Source organism: Schistocerca serialis, chromosome 4, assembly GCF_023864345.2.
Source record: "Schistocerca serialis cubense isolate TAMUIC-IGC-003099 chromosome 4, iqSchSeri2.2, whole genome shotgun sequence".
Classification (NCBI taxonomy): Eukaryota; Metazoa; Arthropoda; class Insecta; order Orthoptera; family Acrididae; genus Schistocerca; species Schistocerca serialis.
This window is the reverse complement of record NC_064641.1, coordinates 1,351,205-1,375,898: the sequence shown is the minus strand read 5'-3', so window position 1 is coordinate 1,375,898 and position 24,694 is coordinate 1,351,205. Positions and strand designations below refer to the sequence as shown.

Genomic DNA, 24,694 nt, shown 5'->3' with positions numbered 1-24,694 from the left:
CAGCGTGCAATCATTCGTTATCTGAATTTGCGTGGTGTGAGACCAATTGAAATTCATCGACAGTTGAAGGAGACATGTGGTGATGGAGTTATGGATGTGTGGAAAGTGCGTTCGTGGGTGCGACAGTTTAATGAAGGCAGAACATTGTGTGACAACAAACCGAAACAACCTCGGGCTCGCACAAGCCGGTCTGATGACATGATCGAGAAAGTGGAGAGAATTGTTTTGGGGGATCGCCGAATGACTGTTGAACAGATCGCCTCCAGAGTTGGCATTTCTGTGGGTTCTGTGCACACAATCCTGCATGACGACCTGAAAATGCGAGAAGTGTCATCCAGGTGGGTGCCACGAATGCTGACGGACGACCACACGGCTGCCCGTGTGGCATGTTGCCAAGCAATGTTGACGCGCAACAACAGCATGAACGGGACTTTGTTTTCGTCGGTTGTGACAATGGATGAGACGTGGATGTCATTTTTCAATCCAGAAACAAAGCGCTAGTCAGCTCAATGGAAGCACACAGATTCACCGCCACCAAAAAAATTTCGGGTAACCGCCAGTGCTGAAAAAATGATGGTGTCCATGTTCTGGGACAGCGAGTGCGTAATCCTTACCCATTGCGTTCCAAAGGGCACTACGGTAACAAGTGCATCCTACGAAAATGTTTTGAAGAACAAATTCCTTCCTGCACTGCAACAAAAACGTCCGGGCAGGGCTGCGCGTGTGCTGTTTCACCAAGACAATGCACATCGAGCTAACGTTACGCAACAGTTTCTTCGTGATAACATCTTTGAAGTGATTCCTCATGTTCCCTACTCACCTGACCTGGCTCCTAGTGACTTTTGGCTTTTTCCAACAATGAAAGACACTCTCCGTGGTCGCACATTCACCAGCCGTGCTGCTATTGCCTCAGCGATTTTCCAGTGGTCAAAACAGACTCCTAAAGAAGCCTTCGCTGCTGCCATGGAATCATGGCGTCAGCGTTGTGAAAAATGTGCACGTCTGCAGGGCGATTCCGTCGAGAAGTAACGCCATTTTCATCGATTTCGGGTGAGTAGTTAATTAGAAAAAAAAATCGGAGACCTTAGAACTTGAATGCACCTCGTATACGGTAGGGAAGTCGTGTTCTAGGCCTGTCTGTGAATCGTGTGAAACTTAGTTCTGTTTGTTATCATATTGTAACGGTATATCGTATCCTCTGAGTTGAATAAGGACGGCCATCCAGTATTTGCCTACACGGGCGCAGAAAACTTGAAAAGATGGCTCCCAGGCTGACTTCTTGGCTGTTAGTTTTTGTCTCAGGATCTTCTGAATGATGTTTTTGTTACTGATTTTCTTGATGTTTCACCAGCTGCCAGAATCCTTCAACAAAGCCAACATTTCTGCTGGCGAAACATCGGGAAAATTACCAGACAAACTTCGTCAGAAGATGCCGAGACAAAAGTTAACAGACAATAGTCAACTAGTGGCCATGAAAACCCCAACTACTGTGTAGACCCCCGGCTGCCTACGAATCAGACCAAGAGTCGTCAATCCGTCGCTCGAATTGGTTAAGGATATGGCTCATCTTGTCTCACAAGCTATAAAAGCAGGTACAAATGAAGTTCAAACTCTCGAACAAACTTCTATTGTTATTAGAGAGAGGCTAAGGGTCTCGCCACGTTCAAAACACCGTTTCTCGTCAGCAGACTGAAGCCACGTTGGCCGCTGTGTCTCACGGAGAGAGGGCATGTGACTCTGTCGATGCTGATCCTTCTGTCGGATGGGACGTTAAGCTCGGGCACCCTTGGTGCTGTACGAGAGGAACAGGCTACGTACCGCCACTGGGTTTCACCCTCTCCCTTCTCTCGTCATCATCCAACACAAACGGTGTGCCACAGTTTACATACACTCATTAGAGTCAACTGTAGTTAGCAGAGTGTGAGGTAAGGGGCGAGTTGTGGCGCCCTGGAAATATTCTAAGTTCGGAGCTGGCGTGGCTACACGGGCCTCTCTGGAAGTCGCGGCCCGGCAGCGAACACGTGGTGCCGGGCGTTAGCCGGACAAGAGGTGTAGCTCCAGCACGTGGTCCAGGCCGAGCACGTGGCTGGGAATTCCTTGGTGACGCTCTGTCAATGAAAGAGACTTGTATGCCGAGAGTGCCAAATATGGTGGACATAGGGATACCGTCATTGCAGACATTTCGCAGTTCGTGTAGACATTAATAGTAGCCTGAGGAATCATGACACCTCAGAAAGAAACATGTAGAATACCATTATTTGCACGACAATTCTGATGGTGTAATCAGATTTACAATATCTTTATTAGTTTAAAGTTTAGCATCTGACTGTAAATTATACAAGTGACACCCAGCAACGAATTTCCAAAATCTAAACGATTCACCTGATTTCGTCGATCGACGTGTCTTTAGAAAGCTGTTAGTGTAAACCTAAAGTGGTATGAATTACAGGCATGTGACTTGAGTAGTACATGAGTTATTGGAGGTCAAAGTGGTCGATTACTATCTATCACGTCAGGCCATAAGTACTCCACAGTTACACGAAAAAGCGGTAGCAACATGCTTATAAATATATTTATTCATCTATATCTTTGTTTATATCCGATATATGCTATTCATGAAGAAATTGGTCAATTATTTACTGTGTTTTAGAAAGCACACAGACATTCAGGCTACTGACCTACTTTTGCTTGCTATTCCTTTGCTATATGTCTATTTAATTTGTTTATACATTTAATAATGTGTGTTAGAGCGTGTTTAGGGTCCAGCCGTAGGAATATTTATTTAATTTCAAGTTATTTAAACGTAAATCTAGCATTTCGAATGTGTTTCAATATGTTCGTGAGTGTGCGTTGTCTTGGAGACAGGGCGGGAGCGCTCTAGCCAATCACAACGATCGTTCAAAAAGGATACGTGGAGAGACTGTACGGAAGTGGGGGAGGAGGATCTTTTTCCGGAAATGACAAGGGGGAGTCCGGGACAGGACGGCGCGAGGGACGCACGCTCGCAGGAGAGCCTTGGAGTGCGGAGCGGTTTGCGCGTGGTCGCGAGACACGGAAATGCCTCGGAGTGTGGACTTGTGAACTTGAGACAGTTCCAAGGTTTCCACAGTGAAGATGTAGTATTCATTTAGAAGTGAATATCTCGTGAGCTATGTTGTCGGTCGTAACTAATTACGTGCAGTAGGAATCTACTGTTTCCCTGTTATTCAACTTATATTTTATTTAATTGCTGGACCATCGAGACCAGTAAGTGTTTTGCAGAAATATACCACATTCTCAAAAGTACTGCTACTATCGTACTCATCATTTAAAAAAAGTCGTTAAGATAGTTCCTGCAGATTTTATTTTTTGCAATCTTTCATTTATAGATTTCTACATATCTTAAGCAATTGCCGAGTGATAGGAACCTTCGACCATTCGATTCATGTGTATATTCATATCGTATACTGTAGACTCAGCAGTATTTGGCTTGTAATGTGGCAACTACGTATCCCAGCCCCTAGATAACGAAACCAGGCAAAACTTTTAATATTTCAACTTTGAGTCTGAGGGTACATAGTTGAGGGCCACCACCATCACCTCATTTATTACTGAAAGCCTGCAAGAGACACAACTGTCACACATAGCGAAGGAAACGTGCTACAGTAAGCGAAAGAAACGAAAAACCGTTTCTATCAAGCGGCTGTACCTACCCTTCTGTGTCTCCCACCCAAACATGTCCCATGACTTCACCTTTTATAAATAACAGCAAGTACAATCAGTTTAATCTGTCTCACATTATATTTTTAGATTTTGAGTTCTGTGTTAGTATATATTTTTTCGATATGGGCAATGGCTATGCTTCATATGTGATTGGAAGGTGACATTACATACCATAATCCATACTGTTCGATACTGTTTTTCGAAGTTACCAGTAATTGTTTTTAGCCTACGATCGGTTAAAGCGCTGAAAAGAGGTCATCTCAGTGATCGAAGGTTACCCAGATGACACCACGGTGCCTTGTGCGCTGGTTGCCACAGACAAAGCATGTTACGTTGGCAGCCCTGGGTACCCACCCTGGCGCTTTGCGTTGGCAGCCCTGGCTACTCACCACGGTCCCTGTCGGCGCGGCGCGCCGCCACGTCCTCGGTCAGCCGCTCCGGAACTACGTCACCGTTGGGCAGCTTCCGGTCGAGGCCAGGCGAGGAGGCGACCCGGGTCTGCCAACAACACAGAAGCAGCCATGCAGAGCGCGCCTACATGCGGAACACTTGTGTGCGAAGCTGTTAAACAGAGCAGGCGCTGACTGTAGCCACTGGTTCGTCAGGAAAGCTGGTCTCTGCTTCACATTTACATCTACGACTACATTTACAAGTATAATTATCAACGATCTGCTACATAAGAAGAAGCCGAATTTAGGAACTGAAAATCGCATCAGCACCTTCGATTCACAATGGAACAGCTCATTTTCTGCCGAGCTGCCCCGTTATTATCCTAAATCTATATTTATTTTTACACACCGCGAGCCACGTCACTGCACAAGTTTCTTGCACTGCTGCCATTTCCTCCATTTCCTGTTCCAGTTACGAATGGTTGTCGGTAAAGACCTTATGACGTCTAATTTTCTAGTTGTGGTCACTTAGAAAGATGTTTGTAGACCATTCCTGGTACGTAGGTTCTCGTAAATTTAACGGTGAACGTCCACTTATGAGGAACTTCACTTTTGTAGCGTCAACCAATAGTCTGGGAAATATCTCCGTAACGCTGTCACGTGAATTAACGAATGCGTTACAAAAGATGTCGATCTTCTCAGGATTTTTCAGTCTCCTCTTAATAGTGCCTAACAATTATGCCAGACTGACAAGCAATGCTCAACACCCAAGAGAACGACTGTTGTGTAATGTTGTATTCACGAAATACAATTGGAGTGAAATGTGGCAAGAAGAGAACCCTCTGCAGAATAGTTGATATGAGATGGCTTGTTTGCATGCAGCAACTATACGGATTCGTCACAGGGTCAAATGGAGTTAGGCAGCAGCTGTGGCAAAGACAGTTAGCAAGACAGACTAGCAACAACTTAGAGATTTTTTGATAAAAATTTCACAGTACTTAGCTGGAGTATGAAGATTAGGTATTGGAGTGTTCACTTCCACTGATCTAATTTTAACGAATATCACAGTCGTAGATCCAGTGAACGCTGACCTCTCACGTCCGGCTTGGCTCTTCTCGGCGGCAACCGTAGATCAGTCCTGAGACACTCGCTGAGACAGTATTCCGATACAGTGTGACGATTGTCCGACCACGTTTTTGAGGTACTACCCGCTGAACAGGGCCGTATAACTCCCTGCATGCACATTTGGGAAATGAATGTCCACTTGGGAATTTTTTTTTTTTGTGACGTAAGGCAAATTCGTAACAACAGTGATTGTCGTCTAAGCCATCCCTGGAATCTAGCCTTTTCTATGCAGGATTTGCCCTCCATCTTCGGGAGGACACAGCATGTAAAACGACTGTTAGATTTTCCACGGAATCCCAGCATCTGCTGCTGAGAAAGGGAACGAAGTTGGAAAGCTTGGAGACTGTCAGTATCCCAGACAAGGTTATTATACTGCCTACTTTGTCCACATCTCATTAAATATAGTTTGTTGCTAGACACACGGTTCAGTAAATATAGTCTGTTGATAGTCACGCAGTTTGGTTTTAGGTAGAAAATACACTCCTGGAAATGGAAAAAAGAACACATTGACACCGGTGTGTCAGACCCACCATACTTGCTCCGGACACTGCGAGATGGCTGTACAAGCAATGATCACACGCACGGCACAGCGGACACACCAGGAACCGCGGTGTTGGCCGTCGAATGGCGCTAGCTGCGCAGCATTTGTGCACCGCCGCCGTCAGTGTCAGCCAGTTTGCCGTGGCATACGGAGCTCCATCGCAGTCTTTAACACTGGTAGCATGCCGCGACAGCGTGGACGTGAACCGTAAATGCAGTCGACGGACTTTGAGCGAGGGCGTATAGTGGGCATGCAGGAGGCCGGGTGGACGTACCGCCGAATTGCTTAACACGTGGGGCGTGAGGTCTCCACAGTACATCGATGTTGTCGCCAGTGGTCGGCGGAAGGTGCACGTGCCCGTCGACCTGGGACCGGACCGCAGCGACGCACGGATGCACGCCAAGACCGTAGGATCCTACGCAGTGCCGTAGGGGACCGCACCGCCACTTCCCAGCAAATTAGGGACACTGTTGCTCCTGGGGTATCGGCGAGGACCATTCGCAACCGTCTCCATGAAGCTGGGCTACGGTCCCGCACACCGTTAGGCCGTCTTCCGCTCACGCCCCAACATCGTGCAGCCCGCCTCCAGTGGTGTCGCGACAGGCGTGAATGGAGGGACGAATGGAGACGTGTCGTCTTCAGCGATGAGAGTCGCTTCTGCCTTGGTGCCAATGGTGGTCGTATGCGTGTTTGGCGCCGTGCAGGTGAACGCCACAATCAGGACTGCATACGACCGAGGCACACAGGGCCAACACCCGGCATCATGGTGTGGGGAGCGATCTCCTACACTGGCCGTACACCACTGGTGATCGTCGAGGGGACACTGAATAGTGCACGGTACATCCAAACCGTCATCGAACCCATCGTTCTACCATTCCTAGACCGGCAAGGGAACTTGCTGTTCCAACAGGACAATGCACGTCCGCATGTATCCCGTGCCACCCAACGTGCTCTAGAAGGTGTAAGTCAACTACCCTGGCCAGCAAGATCTCCGGATCTGTCCCCCATTGAGCATGTTTGGGACTGGATGAAGCGTCGTCTCACGCGGTCTGCACGTCCAGCACGAACGCTGGTCCAACTGAGGCGCCAGGTGGAAATGGCATGGCAAGCCGCTCCACAGGACTACATCCAGCATCTCTACGATCGTCTCCATGGGAGAATAGCAGCCTGCATTGCTGCGAAAGGTGGATATACACTGTATTAGTGCCGACATTGTGCATGCTCTGTTGCCTGTGTCTATGTGTCTGTGGTTCTGTCAGTGTGATCATGTGATGTATCTGACCCCAGGAATGTGTCAATAAAGTTTCCCCTTCCTGGGAAAATGAATTCACGGTGTTCTTATTTCAATTTCCAGGAGTGTATCAGTACAAAGTCCGGCGCTATGCTTTTTACGTAAGTTGAAGCATTATAGAACTAGCGGTAAAGCTCATCAATGGTTCGGTTCGTATCTGCGAAACAGGAAGCTGCTCATTTTTCTCCAGTGTCAGAAAGCAGGGAAATTATTTGAATTTGTCTAGGTTGCTGTAAAGTTGATGATGGAGCATGGTTCTTACGAAACGTGAAGAAAATATCGAAAAAAAAAAAATTACAGTACGTATAATATACAGTGACACCAAACATGTTCGATAGTGAAGCCAATATGTGCTAGTATGTTGTCAGTTGAACACAAGCACGTGCTATTCAGGGCTGAAAAAATAGAACCGGAAGTAGGGCAAAATCGAATGCAATTTATAATCCATGTAACGCATTATTTTCGTTATTAAAGGAATCTTTTAAGAGATAATAGATATTTCTTGTAATAATTTAAGGCAGTAATTGAGTTAAGACAGTAAACTTGCACCAATTCATTCTGATTCAGTTTTCACTAACATTTTTAAACTCAGATTGTACAACTGATAGTGATACAAAATCATCCCCTATTCCGCTATGATTTCCATGTATTCCAGTGTATCTCTGCTCGTTAATAGTGGGATGACTGTTTTTATATCGTACCTCTAACGTAGCCATTAGAACACCAAAAAAGTTCATATGCATTTTACTGTGTATATATTTATCTTGTTCTCGTATTTCGTGTAAGCTATGTTGAACAGATTTTAGAATGGTTAAAAACGTCCTTATAAAATACACAACCCTATCGCTACTTTGTGATTGAAGACAATCGATTTCGGTGTAACATCAGTCCGTCTTCGGGTCTGCTAGATTAAGGTGCGCAATGTATGCCTGTCTATTGAGGTTGGCGTCTTGTCGATATTTTTCTTTTAGTTCGTCTTAAAGCCACTTCTGCTCACAATACTGCTTAAGATTGTTTCACACTTCATTCTTAACTCATTCTTAACATCAGTATTCACTTTTCAAACACAGGAGCCGCTTCTAACGAAATAAACTTCTTTGTAAAGCATATTCCTTGTACAGACTTAAGTAACTTCAATTTTCTTCATTGGTACATATTAACCACCAATGTTTTTGTGCTAGGCAGCATGAGAAGTATTTGAAATAGGCTGTGCTGAACAGCTTTTGGGAAGGTTAAAATTTCATTACAGAGTACATAGGATGCCACCCCCAACAGACAGGCGTACGTCATCCATCTTAAAGTAGGATACCCGAAAATGGTCTGATGATGTGCTACAGTTTTGTATTCTATAATGCAACTTCTAATATTCCATTTATTTTTTAGAGTCTGACTTTATCTCAGACATAATCCAACAACAACATGGAATAAGGAGAGCTAATACTTTGATTGTGTATTGCTTCTGGTCTCTAGTTCTCCACAAACCACTATTTTATAGCACAAAATACATATTTGTCGTTTAATTACCCACATCACAAATATGTACTCTGGCCCCGTCTTCCACATTAATACCACAATACAACATAAAACACGAATTTTTATTTTTCTTCATAATATTATTAATTGTTTGTAAAGAAGTAATTAATTGTCTTTTAAAGTATTTGCAGTTATTGTCTTCTACATCGGCTGTTGTGTGTGCTACAATACTTTACGGGTCACTACCACACGGCACTGTCAGAATAATTTCACATCGGGCACAGAGGTAAATCCAGGTGAACCTGTATAGTAATATCATTACCATCACGCCACAGGATGAGACTACAAACTCGAAACAAATACACAAAGTATAAATATTATTTAAAAAAAGATCAAGGAGCTATGAGTCAACACAGCATCAACTGAGAATGTTAGAAAGGTATAAAAGATGATCTGCGTCAGTTAATACATCCTGTCACGTTGGTAAGTCATTCAGACAAGATTGTAGCATGGGTATAGGTTGAACTACTAACTACAAGCAACAGATGACTACTTTCCAGTTCCAGAAACTTACTATTTAACAGATTCCATGCGGACGGTGAGGCATGCTGAAACCCACAAGACATGAAAGCAGAACACGGAGAGTGCGTTAGTGCTGGCCGGCGCTTGTTATTACAACTGAAGGCGTCTGCTTGAACACAGGTACTTGGAAGTCTAAATATAATTCAAGTGGCTGTGTCAGCACATTTCATAAAAAGTTAAGCACAGACATTTTGAAACAAAGTTTGAACAAAATATCATACCGAACAATTCTGTTAGTGTAGTCTCTCACAGAGACAGATCAGTTGACTGCGTAGCAGCGAGGAGAGCTCCGCCTACCATCCTAAGGGAGCCATGGGTCTGATGATGGTTTTGTAGAAAGAATCGAAACCGGTTACCTGTATCATCAAAACATACATGACGTGATCAAGACTGAACTTTAGTCAAAATATAACTCTCACAGAGAGATATTCCCACACAAAAGTAGATTTCTGTCCTTATTCATTGTTGACGACCACACACAACTACAGACAAAATTTGTATTATACGCAAATATGGCTATAGTCTGGAGCCGACAATATACTTGGAATGGTATGCGTGTGACGACGTCCGCAAGCAGCGGCCACAGTCCCGTAGAGAGTTAGAGGAGGCTGCCAGAGGAGCTGTTGCTGACAAGGGGGCCATCAGACCTGGTGTCCACGGATTTCGATGAGTCTCAGGTATGTTGTAGAGAGTACCTGGCCAGCAGCAGTTCATGCCACGGCCCTCAGTTCCAGAGAAAATTGACTTTAAAGTTCTGTGCGTACCTATTACAACTGTAACATTAGTCATTCTTCGACCACGAGAACGTACCGCAGCGGTTAATATTCGCGGCTATTATTCTGGCACTACTGGTTCAAACGACCCTCATTTTGTTTTAAATTTCATTGAATGGAACATTATTAAATAGCATATATCATGTAGAATTATTCAAAAGTAGTCATAATCGTCGTAGTAATTTCATTTATAAATCATACGTTAAAGTAAACTTTCTTCAATCGTGTATTCTGTTTGTTACAGAACTGGTTTATTCCCTACCACTTGCATCGCTTTCTGTGCTGAATCAGAATGCCGTGTGGTATTTGGCATAGAAGCAACAGAAACACAAATACCTACACCACAACCACATTTAATTAAAGGAACAGCCTTGCAGAGACTCAGAATTTCCAGAAGCAATGCCGGAAAACAGGGCATTTGAATTCAAAAAGATTTTTCTTACTTCGATCAATTTCGATGCGAACCTTGCGTATTTGATAATTATTGTGAAATCAAGTACTCTACATCGTTGCATAATTAGGTTCAAATGGGGTTCAAATGGCTCTGAGCACTATGGGACTCAACTTCTGAGGTCATTAGTCCCCTAGAACTTAGAACTAGTTAAACCTAACTAACCAAAGGACATCACACACATGCATGCCCGAGGCAGGCTTCGAACCTGCGACCGTAGCGGTCTCGCGGTTTCAGACTGCAGCACCTAGAACCGCACGGCCACTCCGGCTGGCGCATAATTAGGGAATATATTTTTATGGACTCTTCCATCGAGCTGTTTTTCTATTAGTCTTTAGCAAGTATGGAGCATGTAGTGTCCTCGTCTCCACTGTAGAGTCTTGTACTGCATCGAAGCAAGGGAGACGACGTTATGTGTGGTTGGTACCCTCTTTCTACAACACAAATGCACAGATCGATTAATACGGTTCTTTATTTGTATGAACTGGAACATTTACTTAGCTTGAACAGAGTCCACGTGGTACAAGCTCGTCAGTAATAGTCCTCTTGCAGACAATATCGGTAACCTCGCTATTACAAACTGTAGTCTCGCCATAGTCACTAATATGTTCGATGTGCACTGTCGTAACCTGTTATGAACTCAACCCGCTCTGGGAGCGAGTGGCAGATGCCAAACTGGAAGTGGACCAGTGAGCCCGGTCAGCGGCGGCCGCCTAAATACCTGCTGTCGGGAGGGCGTTGGAGGTCTGTTGCTGGTCGGTGTGTCTCTGGTCTCTCTCGTGGTGGGCGCACTTGATCCAGCGACTACTATCGATCTTGACACTACATCTCTGCCGAATGGTGTGCTGGCGACGGCTTACAACAGCACAGAGCATTGTAATTTTCTGTGAAAATTATAACCTGCCTATAAAAGTAAACATTACAGGGATGCATAAGTGGAGTACATGTAAGTGGGATAATTTTTATGGTGAAGGCATATGGCGTTCTTTCGTTTACAAAGATGTGGCTCATCATTATTCCCTCACCACGTACCAATAACGTAAAGACAAGTATCCGTACCGTAGGCGCTGCGCTACACTCGGTTGATCGAAAGACGACCAACGTTAAGGGTGTAGGAGCGACATATGAAACTTCGACGCCGATTTTCTCTGAAGTTCGGGGCCGTCGCATGAACCACCGCTAGCCAGGTACTCGGGACAGGTTACTCTACAACATACCTAAGACTCACTGAAGTCAATAATCAATACGTATGATGGTTCCCTTGTGAATCACAGCTGCCGCAAGCAACGGTTGAGATGGAATGTACCGAAGGAACGAATATGTTGCAGACACATAAATAACACCCTAGCAGCACGGATCTACTTGTATGTAGCAGTATGCATCACGTAACTCGGAGGAAGCCTGTTACAATGAAAAGGCAACGAAATTTTAATAGCATTAAGGAATACATTGTCATAGAAAAACGGATAGTTATATTTTGTATAAGAAAACAAGGTGAACTGTGGAAAGGCGTTTTTATGTCGATGAACCCTAGCCCATTCAAAATTTAATGGGGCTCTGCATGGAAGACGTTATTTGGTTATGATGTAGGATTGAGTAACTGTGTTACTTTAGTGGTGCTTTAAATATCACCCATTCTTATTTTAGACTCGTAACAGGTCAGTACTACATGAACGAGAAGTGCCTGGTGGCTGGCATTCGCGAGGACGACGGTTCAATCACCCGTCCGGCCATCCTGATTTAGGTTTACCGTGATTTCCCTAAATCGCTTGTTGCAAATGCCGGGATGGTTCCTTTGAAAGGGCACGGCCGACTTCCTTACCCATACTTCCGTAACCTGAGGGGAACCGATTACTCGCTGTTTGGTCCCCTCCTCCAAATCAAACAACCAACCAACCAACCTGGTGGCTGCGAGACACGCAGTAATGAAACTATAAAACCAGAACAGAGGCGAACGGGGAATCGTTCTAGAGACGAAGCATGCCACAAATGGACATATTCACTCACCTAAGCGGTTTTGACACAGCGTAAATCGTGCTGGCCGGTGCGTGGGTTGAGGGACCTGGAGGGCACGGGGTGGAAGGGGGGTGGGGGGTGGGGGAGTACGGTGTAGAAGAGGAGACAATTGCCACCAATGCCATCCTCGCCCCTTGACTCTTATTCATATGTTCAGTGGATAACCATGCATACGCTGAGATATAATAAATCCTGCAAAATCTAGTTTGGCAGCTTGTCCGCTCTGCAAAGCAGGTTGGACGTCGATATGTGCCAGGTATGATGACTGAGTACACAGCTGGTGCAGGCACAAGTCTTTCGGAGCACAACGTCAAGCGCAGCAGACGACACCGTCAGTTACGACTGCGCTAGGCACAGCATCATCCAGGCCAACGAGTGCTCGATACACGCATTTCGTTACATACGCAGATCAGTGGGGACAGTATTACGCTACGGGGGACATTCACCTGGGCTTCCTTGGGCCTGCGGTAGTAAGCGAAGGCAGCATGTTTCCTGTAGGCTATGCGGACATTATTACGGACCACCTGTATCCCCCTCAAGCTAAGCTTCATGTCACAACCGTAAGGGGTGGCGTATGCCAGCAGGATAACATCCTGTTTCACAAGGCTAGAGTGGTTTGAAGACCACGACAGTCAACTTACGTTTAATGTCTTGTGGACCGAATTCGCCTGATCTCAACCCCACGAAAAGCATCTGGGACGCTACCAAGCGCGTGCTTTGAGCGCATAAGTCTTTCTCGGTTGGAAATTAGAAAAAATCACAGCTGGTGGCACACATTTTCTGTCGAGGACATACCTGAATCTTCCTGGCATCACACACAGCTTCACGCAGACTATTCATAGAGCCATATGCCACTGAACGAGCTTTCTTCAGTTGAAAAATGCCACTGCGATGCTGTCACGAGGGAAGTAACACACGAGGACACAGAATGCTCCTGACATCTCGTTGTGCCGTCAGAGTTTCCTCAGTCACTGTCTGCCGTGACCTGAAGTCATACCCGGTGGCTCGCCGCACCACGGCTTTAGGACTAACACCACTGTGCCTGTCCTAAACACTGGAAGAACAGTGCCTCTGCCAAGAGTCGCCGCCAGAATGGCCGTCGATGGTCGTCCGGCGTGGTGTAGTCCGCGATTCATTGCTAAAAACAGTGTGACGCCGTTGACCGGCAGGCCTTGCTTCCCCGTAGCTGTACCACGCAAAACGGAGCCGTTTGTGTTGTGGAGTTGCCGTCAGCCTATGCATTAGACAGTCAGTTCCATAGTTCTGTCGCAGCGAGTCTCCGACCAGTCGTTCAGTACGACTCAGAACGTTTCAGGAAGTCAGTTCTTGTTCTCGCGTGACAGGTGCAGATGGTAAGGGATTTGTAATGTGCTTGGCGGGCAGTACAGAGATCCTCCCTTGTGGTGGTCAGATGTGGCCGGCTGGATCTTTGACGACTACTGTCCCTGCCCCGTCCAACATAGGGCCGCTGTCACATTAGAATGCCCTAAAAATCTGGATATTGCGCCATTCGACCAGCCCACCAAATGGAGACCCACTACGTGGCCCTTTTAAAAACTGCCAGGAGCTGAAAATGCCGTCTAACACGGGTACGCGGCTTGCCCGTTTCCTTGACAGTGATCACTCAACATCTGACTCTGTTCATGCGTCTTACATTCCTACCAGACATAGTAACGAACAACACTAACGCACGCCAGTGGCTGTTGTAGCTATCATAGCGAATTGCAACTGTATTACATACCCGTCGATGGTGTGTACGTGTACGAAGCTACACTCATCCGACCATGTATTCTAGGTTCATCACGTTTCTGTCGGGTAGTGTCCGTTTGTATAGATGACTTGCTCCTGTTTTCATCAATGCAGCATCTGATCTATTCCACGTTCAAAAATATTATGTCGTACCATTTGGCTACGGAGTGTCACGAACACTTACAACGAGTATGTTACGCTCTAGCTCGATATCGTCTACGCAGAGCTACAGAAAACAGAATAAAGAAAGCTGAGAAAGAGTATCATCTGACGTCGAGATGGAAGTACCGGCGTAAACCAAACACTAGGGAAATTAAGAGTAAGAGAAGCGGCACTGGATAATATAAAGCGAATTTATTTACATTAAGCCACGGAGAGAGATTAAACAAGGGAGTGTAAGATAGAAGACAGGGAATGAAATGGAATATTCATGCCTGAAACAAAGATTAATGAAGAAGGAAGCATATTCAGCATCGCCTGTGGAAAGCGACAGCGGTAACTTCTCGACCCTTCCGTCTCGCGTCCAACGTGCCTGCCTCCAGGTATCTCGTGTTGCAGTTATAAAGCCTGTATCGCGAGGTTTTCAGAACTTTTTCGATTTAGTTATGTCTCGGAACAGATGTTCAGTTCTTGCCTTTCCATATTGGGCTCTAGAGTGAGCTTTGCTGACGATGCATAGAAGTCGATATTTTGACACTGGTCACACATTTTCTGAAGCGATTACTGGTCCGATCAGAAACAGAATAAAAGCAGTCCAGGCCTTTAAAATATTCCACCAGACAACGTTCACTTGGTCTCCGGTGGGGTTCCGTTCTATTAGTTTTCAGATCGCACACGTTTCGTACAAGTCCTTTGCAGAAGGCACTTTATATCTAGACGCATTTTCACTGGTGTAGTGGCTACCGTTCCTGCTGTATCTAATGAATGTATTATTTTTACTGCATGTAAATATATCATGACGAACGTATTGCTCCGAATGAAGTCGTAATAACAAGCCAGTATTTACTGTTACTCGAAACATATCAATCATTGTAGAATTACCATGGTTACCTGTTGCGTCCCTTTCGAGCCACGTACGTTACGCACAAGCCCCAATAAAGGGTACCGAGTGTCTTACATTCAGCGTCGGTGACATCATTTCTCTTGTCTATAGCGTACCCATAGTTTCTGCTGTATGTAATATTATTATGTTCTGAATCAAAGTTGACATAACAAGCCAATACCTCTGAACCTTTAAAGTGTATCGGAATATACCGGTCTTTACGCTGTAAGGTACTTACTGGAGACGTCCTGTCTGAGCCATCTTTCCATTATAAGTCCCCTCCCAGGGTACCTTGAACCTAATTTTAATGTCAATGTGAAACGTCCCCTTTCAACAATTTTACAGGACTGTGCTTAACCTGACACACAATACTTTGTTAGCGCAACGCAATCTGACTTTCAAAATTCCCTACAAAAGAATGGCCCTGACTAACATTAAACTATACCTTTCACAAATCACTTACCTCACAAAAATCTTCGCTGCTCAAGCTACTGCAATACAGCGAGCGCCACTACTGCCAGCTAAATAAAAGATTCAAACTACTGAAGGCACTAACTACTGATAGGGGTAGTTAGCAAATGAAAGATATTAATAGAGAACGAACAATGTATTTACCTTGATATCATCACAAGTCATAATATATATATCAGTTCATGACAAATTACAAACCTCCGCCATCTCTCTCCCCACATCCACCACTGCTGGCGGCTCACCTCCAACTGCGCAACGCTACGCGCTGTTCACATCCAGCTGCCGCTGCCCAACACTACAATGGCAGACAACAATGCAAACTAGCCACAGACTGCACACAGCACAGCCAGTGATTTTCATATTGAGCGCTACGTAACGTTGCCAATAAGAAAACATAAACAGCCTACTTACATAGCCCCCATGCTCCCCACAAAAATTTTTACAAATGGTGTTGGGCACTGGCCAATACAGATTTGACAAAAATTTTTCACAATTACAGTAACAAAGATATAAAATGCACACACTTATTGATACATTGTTGGTCAAAAGCTAAAAATTTCTCATAGTCCATAAAGACAGTCCACATTGTTCATCACAGTAAAAATGCAGAGCTTTTCTCAAAGTCCAAGCAGTAAAAGAAAATGCACATAGAAGTAGTGGATTTCCATGCAGTCTTGAAGAAGTAGCGTTGTCCTTCCAACGGAAAGACAGTGCTGACTCTTGACATGCTGACAGATAATGGGCCACAACAGAGCAAACCCACAGCAGAGTCAGTCGTAGTTTTGATGAATATTGGTAGGTAGGTCATCACAGAGCAGACCCACTGTAGTCCTGGTAGAAATAATGGCATGGTGGGTCATCAAAGATGTAGACCCACTGTAGTCCTTGTAGAGATAATGGTATTGGTGGGCCACCAGAGGTGCAGACCCACTGCAGGCCTTGTAGAAATAATGGTACTGGTGAGTCAGCAAAGGTGTAGACCCACTGTAGTCCTTGAAGAGATGGCCAGCAGCCATCTGTTGTGACTGTGCAGGTGCACAATCACCATTGTGCACTCACAAAGTTTTTGAAATTGTCCTTAGAACCAGCAATGCTGTTATCCAGTCCCTTGCTGAGTTATTAACACACGTGCAAACACTAACAGTCCCTACTTCTCACATATTGTCCACATACTATGACCAACAGAAACGTGTGCAGTGAAATGTAACTAACAAGTTAATAATATCATGAACTGGTGACAATTACAATTTTATAACAGAAGAATACAATAACAAAGGTACAAAATACATCATTAAAGAACATAACAATACAGATAACATTTGTAGTAAAACAGGCGTTACAAAAGAATAGAAATAGACATATACATCAGTGTTACAGGAATTATGACATAAGTACATAGATAAAAGATCAGAATAACTTTCGAAACATCAACTTCACACATGAGCATTAACACAAAGTAGAGTAAATAATGTCTAAACATCTTTACAAAGTAAATAACACATTATTAATGCCAATTATATTCGAGGATAACAGTATTCCTCATCATAGTGAATGTAGCTTAATATTAAAAGAGAAAAAAATTCTATGAAACTGTACACAGAGACAGGAAGAAAACAAATACACAAGGGTACACAAACATATAGTGGGATAACACAAAAGGGAAAGGACAGGGTTCGTTTTCAGTGTAACATGTGGTACTGCAGTCCAACCCAAAACTTCATATATCTTTCCTCTTATTTCATCCTTTGTTTCCACCCAAAAATTCTATCTAAGCATGCTTTCTGTATTTATATGTTCATACATTTCTTACCTCAACATTTATTTCCAAGAAAATCCTACCTAAACCTGTTTTCTCAATGCATTTCTTCCAATTCATCGCAACTCATTCTCTTAGAGGCTACCCCCTCTTAAGCTAACTTAAATCTACTGAGCTCAGATGCTAAACTAAGGGACAAGGCAATGCAGCATCACATAACAAATCAACACAAACAGCAATGCAAAAAATGTAAATTGGCAAAGCTAGCAGCATAAATGAGCAAAAGTCAAATTCAATAACACTATGCCTGGCAAACAGCAGCAACTTATACCTAAACATGACATAGCGCAAGCAGAAAAAATATTACACTAAAATGGCCATGTCTAATACCTATGTCACATCTTAACATTAGAGTGATGCATCACGAGAACTTACACTAGCAGATAAGTTACCAAATCGTAAAGAAATTATTTATGCAATTCCTGTGAAGGGAAATGTCTATTTATGTGCCCTCGTTTTCTTGTAAGTAGTTATAAGAAAACATAAACAGCCTACTTACAAATGGCGTATTGTTTTATTGTTTGCTCACATTTTTAGCGTCTTTGGCACTGCTCCTATTTTGTTAAACGTACTTATTACCACTTATATATACAGGGTGATTCAAAAAGAATACCACAACTTAAAAAATGTGTATTTAATGAAAGAAACATAATATAACCTTCTGTTATACATCATTACAAAGAGAATTTAAAAAGGTTTTTTTTTCACTCAAAAACAAGTTCAGAGATGTTCAATATGGCCCCCTCCAGACACACGAGCAATATCAACCCGATACTCCAACTCGTTCCACACTCTCTGTAGCATATCAGGCGTAACAGTTTGGATAGCTGCTGTTATTTCTCGTTTCAAATCATCAATGGTGGCTGGGAGAAGTGGCCGAAACACCATATCCTTAACATACCCCCATAAGAACAAATCGCAGGGGGTAAGATCAGGGCTTCTTGGAGGCCAGTGTGGAGTGCTCTGTCACGGGCTGCCTGGCGGCCGATCCATCGCCTCGGGTAGTTGACGTTCAGGTTTCATAACTAACCTTTTTCGTAGGACTCTCCATACAGTTGATTGTGGAATTTGCAGCTCTCTGCTAGCTCTGCGAGTCGATTTTCCTGGGCTGCGAACAAATGCTTGCTGGATGCTTGCTACATTTTCATCACTCGTTCTCGGCCGTCCAGAACTTTTCCCTTTGCACAAACACCCATTCTCTGTAAACTATTTATACCAACGTTTAATACACCACCTATCAGGAGGTTTAACAACATACTTCGTTCGAAATGCACGCTGAACAACTGTCGTCGATTCACTTCTGCCGTACTCAATAACACAAAAAGCTTTCTGTTGAGCGGTCGCCATCTTAGCATCAACTGACGCTGACGCCTAGTCAACAGCACCTCAAGCGAACAAATGTACAACTAAATGAAACTTTATAGCTCCCTTAATTCGCCGACAGATAGTGCTTAGCTCTGCCTTTTGTCGTTGCAGAGTTTTAAATTCCTAAGTTGTGGTATTCTTTTTGAATCACCCTGTATAATTATGAATACGTGTAGAGTAAGAAACTGTAAGCTATACTTCTGTATTCTGTACCTTTGACTTTAAATGGAAAGACATAGATCTTCCTACCGTTACTATGGTTACTGATGGCGTCCATGTGAGCCACCTCTGCTTTACATACATTACGCACAGGAGAGGACCACTGCTCTAGTTCGAATGTTAATTGTTTATTTCTTTATTGTGTTTCATTTAAGTGTTCTTTTATTGTATTTCATGGATGCCTATTTTACTATTTAAATGACTGTTGTCGTGATCCAAATATTTCATAGTTGTATTTTTACTGGTTTTATTCGTATTTCACGGGTACTAGCTATCACTGACGTGATGCTGGAGACGTTGAGCGGAGCTCCCAGTATTTATGCGACGATCTGCACGTTATGCAGCAGCCGCTGTTCACACGAGGCTAGAGCAGTTAAGAGCTCCATGCTACCAGCTTCTGCAGCCACCAAGGGTATCTCTTCTCCTACTTATATTGTAGTTATATCACGTTTTACTATTTTGTTTACCTTCGTGTGTTTTCTAATATTTTTGTTAGTTTACAAAAAAAAATGGTTCAAATGGCTCTGAGCACTATGGGACTTAACTTTGAGGTCATCAGTCCCCTAGAACTTAGAACTACTTAAACCTAACTAACCTAAGGACATCACACACATCCATGCCAGAGGCAGGATTCGAACCTGCGACCGTAGTGGTGGCGCGATTCCAGACTGTAGCGCCTAGAACCGCTCGGCCACCCTGGCCGGCTCTCAGTTTACAGAGCAACCGTTTGAGGAAGATCAAACATTGATCGAAAGTGGTCGCCGTTTTCAAAACAAAATATTTTATGCAATCTAGATTGTTTTCATTATGTTTTTATAGTATTGTATGATCGCTGACTTTCTCATAAGCTAAGTTCCAAAAATTTCTATTTCAAATCGCTTTGCTCACGGTTGACTGCTGGGACAACTACAACACTCCAGCATAATAATACTGTTGCTTTATCTGGTGCTCAGTGCCTGATACGTCCATTAGGATTGTTCACAGTTTGGTGCATCACACGAACGATGGGTCGTTGTGGTAGTGAGTATGCCAGGACGTTTTCCTCGCCGTTCGAGAGCGGAACGGTAGAGAAATAGCTTGAAGCTGCTTCCATGAATCCTCTGCCAGGCACTTCATTGTGAAGTGCAGAGTAATCATGTTGATGTAGAGGAGCGTTCTTTATTAATCGTTGCTTCCACACAGAAGGTCGATAACTGTACCTTGGAACCAGACGGTGCTAGCTAACGGCGAGTCAACATGCGGAGGCAGTGAAGTGCTGTAAACAGCGTAACATCAGGGTGCCCTTTGTGACAGAAGATGGACGTTTCTTTGTAGCATAGGTGCAGAGAAAGTCCTTCATATCGTGCGTTGGAGATAGTGCGCAGTTCCATAAAATTTAGTTTGAAAGAATCAGGTGAGGGAGTAAAACGACCGTTGAAATGTGGGGTACAGTCGTTTCCAATCACACAATAAAGAGAATAAAGAATGTAGCATCATGTACTTCCCAAAGTTTGTCTACTCTAGGAGAGATGCATAAGAAGAGGAAAATTCTACATTAGATAATTTCCATGAACAGGTTTGCGGAGATTAACTGTGGTGGGCGTACTGTAAGACATTCAGTACACATGAAACGTCCCCTTTGAACAATAATACACGACTGTCCTTTACCTGACACACAATATTTTTTAGCGCAACGCAATCTGACTTTCAAAAATATCCCTACGAAAGAATGGCCCTGACTAACATTAACCTATACGTTTCACAAATCACTTACCTCACAAAAATCTTCGCTGCTCAAGCTACTGCAATACAGCGAGCGCCACTACTGCCAGCTAAATAAAAGATTCAAACTACTGAAGGCACTAACTACAGATAGGGATAGTTAGCAAATGAAAGATAGTAATAGAGAACAAACAATGTATTTACCTTGATATCATCATATATAAATATAGCAGTTCATGACAAATTTCAAAACTCCGCCATCTCTCTCCCCACATCCACCACTGCTGGCGGCTCACCTCCAACTGCGCAACGCTACGCGCTGTTCACAGCCAGCTGCCTAACACTACAATGGCGAGTATTACAACAATGCAAAGCAGCCACAGACTGCACACAGCACAGCCAGTGATTTTCATACAGAGGTGGCGTTACCAATAAAAAAACCTAAACAGCCTACTTACATAGAGAAAACATAAACAGCCTACTTACATAGCCCCCATGCTCCCCACAAAAAATTTTACAAATTGGTTTGGGCAGTGCCCAATACAGATTTAAAAAAATGTTTCATCATTACAATAACAAAGATATCAAATGCACACACTTATTGATACAATGTTGGTCAAAAGCTAAAATTTTCTCACAGTCCATAAAGACAGTCCTGATTCATCACAGTAAAATGCAGTGTTTTGCCTTTTTTTTCAAAGTCTGAACAGTAAAAGAGAATGCACACAGAAGTAGTGGGTTTCCATGCAGTCTTGAAGAAGTAGTGTTGTCCTTCCAACGGAAAGACAGTGCTGACTCTCGACATGCAGACAAGTATTGGGTCACAACAGAGCAAACCCACTGCAGAGTCAGTCGAAGTTTTGATGAATATTGGTAGGTAGGTCATCACAGAGCAGACCCACCGTAGTCCTGGTAGAGATTACGATATTGGTGGGCCACCAGAGGTGCAGACCCACTATAGTCCTTGTAGAGATAATGGTATTGGTGGGCCACCAGAGGTGCAGACCCACTGTAGTCCTTGTAGAGATAATGGTATTGGTGGGCCACCAGAGGTGCAGACCCACTGTAGTCCTTGTAGAGATGGCCAGCAGCCATCTGTTGTGACTGTGCAGGTGCACAATCACCATCGAAGAGTCTTGCGGAGAATATAGCAAGTCCATAAACCACCACTTGTGCACTCACAAAGTTTTTGGAATTGTCCTTAGAACCAGCAATGCTGTTATCCAGTCCCTTGCTGAATTATTAACACACATGCAAACACTAACAGTCCCTACTTCTCACATATTGTCCATATACTATGACCAACAGAAACGTGTGCAGTGAATTGTAACTTACAAGTTACTTAGTTTGATGCAATGGTGTCAATTACAATTTTATAGGGGGCTATGTAAGTAGGCTGTTTATGTTTTCTCTATGTAAGTAGGCTGTTTAGGTTTTTTTATTGGTAACGCCACCTCTGTATGAAAATCACTGGCTGTGCTGTGTGCAGTCTGTGGCTGCTTTGCATTGTTGTAATACTCGCCATTGTAGTGTTAGGCAGCTGGCTGTGAACAGCACGTAGCGTTGCGCAGTTGGAGGTGAGCCGCCAGCAGTGGTGGATGTGGGGAGAGAGATGGCGGAGTTTTGAAATTTGTCATGAACTGCTATATTTATATATGATGATATCAAGGTAAATACATTGTTTGTTCTCTATTAATATCTTTCATTTGCTAAATATCCCTATCTGTAGTTAGTGCCTTCAGTAGTTTGAATCTTTTATTTAGCTGGCAGTAGTGGCGCTCGCTGTATTGCAGTAGCTTGAGCAGCGAAGATTTTTGTGAGGTAAGTGATTTGTGAAACGTATAGGTTAATGTTAGTCAGGGCCATTCTTTCGTAGGGATTTTTTTGAAAGTCAGATTGCGTTGCGCTAAAAGATATTGTGTGTCAGGTAAAGGACAGTCGTGTATAATTGTTCAAAGGGGAAGTTTCACACACACCATCACATTATTTGACTTGTCGTTCTAGAGAAGTAGGCGAGTGTCAGCAATATGTCTCGTGGTCCTATCGTGGCGTGTTTCTGCCGTTAGGTCATACGATAGAAATGACACTTGCACGCTTAGAGCAGTAGATTGACAGTGACCAACTTTAAACAGAACTTGATTACTTTTCACACACATTTATTAAAATAATAACAAGCATAAAAATTACTTAACTGGGTTCTGGATGCTATTTACAATTGACAATCTGAAGTTCCTTTGGTATTGGTACGTTAATCTTATTCTCACATATATCTCTGATACTTGACGAAAGTGTCTATACATTTATCTTCATGGCTATGTACAGGAATATGATAATCTTATTAGGCGCAGACTGAAACTTGACTATAGACTGGTACAGACAAATGTAGAACTCGTACAGACTGGTACAGACTAATGCAGACTGGTGCAGACAAATGCAGACTGAATAATCGGAGGTCTGTAGATTCGTTATAATACCTCGCGTGTTCATGTATCACTGCGCCAGTGTGATTCACGAGTAAAAAAGGTTCTACGTTAGCAGCAATCTCATTGGCTGTGTTACATATTAATACGCGGATCGGCGGAAGCAGAATTTGGTCCGTCTCTATGGCAGCGCCATCTCGTAGTGTGGAGACGGACGAGCGCTGCGCCTGCGCTGTTGTGCTTAGCGGGGCGCGCTCTAGGGGGAAAGTTGTGTGCGCGCTGACTACGTGGAACTATGTACGCAACACTAATAACATAGTTTCCCTGACATATAAAGAGTACCCAACATTGAACTCGCTAAATTCAAAGATAATACCTCAATTTCATCATTATGATCCTTACTATACAGGATAGGCTACAGCGACCATTTGTAGCTGCAGTGTATGGCGGGTCGTGGCCCATTGAACATAAGCCGGTGTGAGGTGGTGGTTACACCATTAAGTAACGGTTTAGACTTTGTACATATGTACTGTTTGTGTTTCCATTGTTTCGTTTATAAATGTATAGCCATGGTGTTCTTTTAATCATTGACAAAGGTCTTCTTAGGCACTTGTGGGTTTTATTGTTCTGAAGAAGGTGTAGTTATCTACGCCGAAACCTAGGTAAACACTAGGTGCTTTTTTCGCAGTCTAGGCGGGTTTCTATTTTTTTAATGCTATAAGCGTCATCTTCTAGATTTTTTATGAGAATGGCTTTACTAGGTGATTTTATACTACGTGCAAAAGTATGCAGTTACCCATATTCTTAACATAGTCGCTAAAAATTACAGGTTTAGGAAGTTAAGGTCTGATCTACGCAGCGTTAAAGTAATGGACTGATTTCGAAGCAACGATGTAGCAGTGTTTACATCACGATAAATTTAATGGCACTGAATAACAGTGTTTATAGGAACACAGAGGCAAGACTGTTTTCACATTAAAGCAGCGACGCAAACTGCTCCAACGGATTACGTCTTTAATATGCTCGCTCAAGAGATAAACCCGTAAACGGTTTAGCCTCACCCCGTGTCCTTTGCAAGATTTATCCCACGTTCGTTTTACTCCATTTTAATAGTCTCCTTTTAATTTCACATTGGTCTTGGAGATTAGCTAACTTTATAGCTGTAAAAGTAGGTATGTACCATACGGAAAGCTGTTACACGAGAGCATTAAAAGTAGAGATGAAGTCGCCGTCCTTTCTCTCCATCACGAAGTGAAGGAACTTGGATCGTGTAACGGGACATCCTCCTCTAGCATTACTTGTCCTCAACGGTAGTTAATAATACCGGTATTAGTTTTCGAATTATGGACTGGTCAGCATTATCTCAACTGCTTTTCTGACAATTTTCATTAAATTTTATACACAATATGTTATACTTCAGGCTAAAATTTATGAAAGGGAATTGCTTTATTTTAGATGTTACAATCGATAAGTACTAGCTCTCATTGTAGAGTTAAAATAATTTTTTTGAAACATTTGAAATTACGAATTATTTGGCACACTCAAAATTTCTGTTAATCATTACGCAA

The 24,694-nt window shown here is 43.4% G+C and overlaps 1 protein-coding gene across 1 annotated transcript in view; it reads right to left on the bottom strand.

The window, feature by feature from the left end:
- LOC126473635 (dipeptidase 1-like) overlaps positions 1–24,694 on the bottom strand; it is a 1,495,347-nt gene that overhangs the window by 905,838 nt on the left and 564,815 nt on the right. The window contains exon 4 of the mRNA XM_050100820.1: positions 4,092–4,200. Coding sequence (XP_049956777.1) covers positions 4,092–4,200 — 109 coding nt within the window. The remainder of the gene's footprint in view (positions 1–4,091; positions 4,201–24,694) is intronic.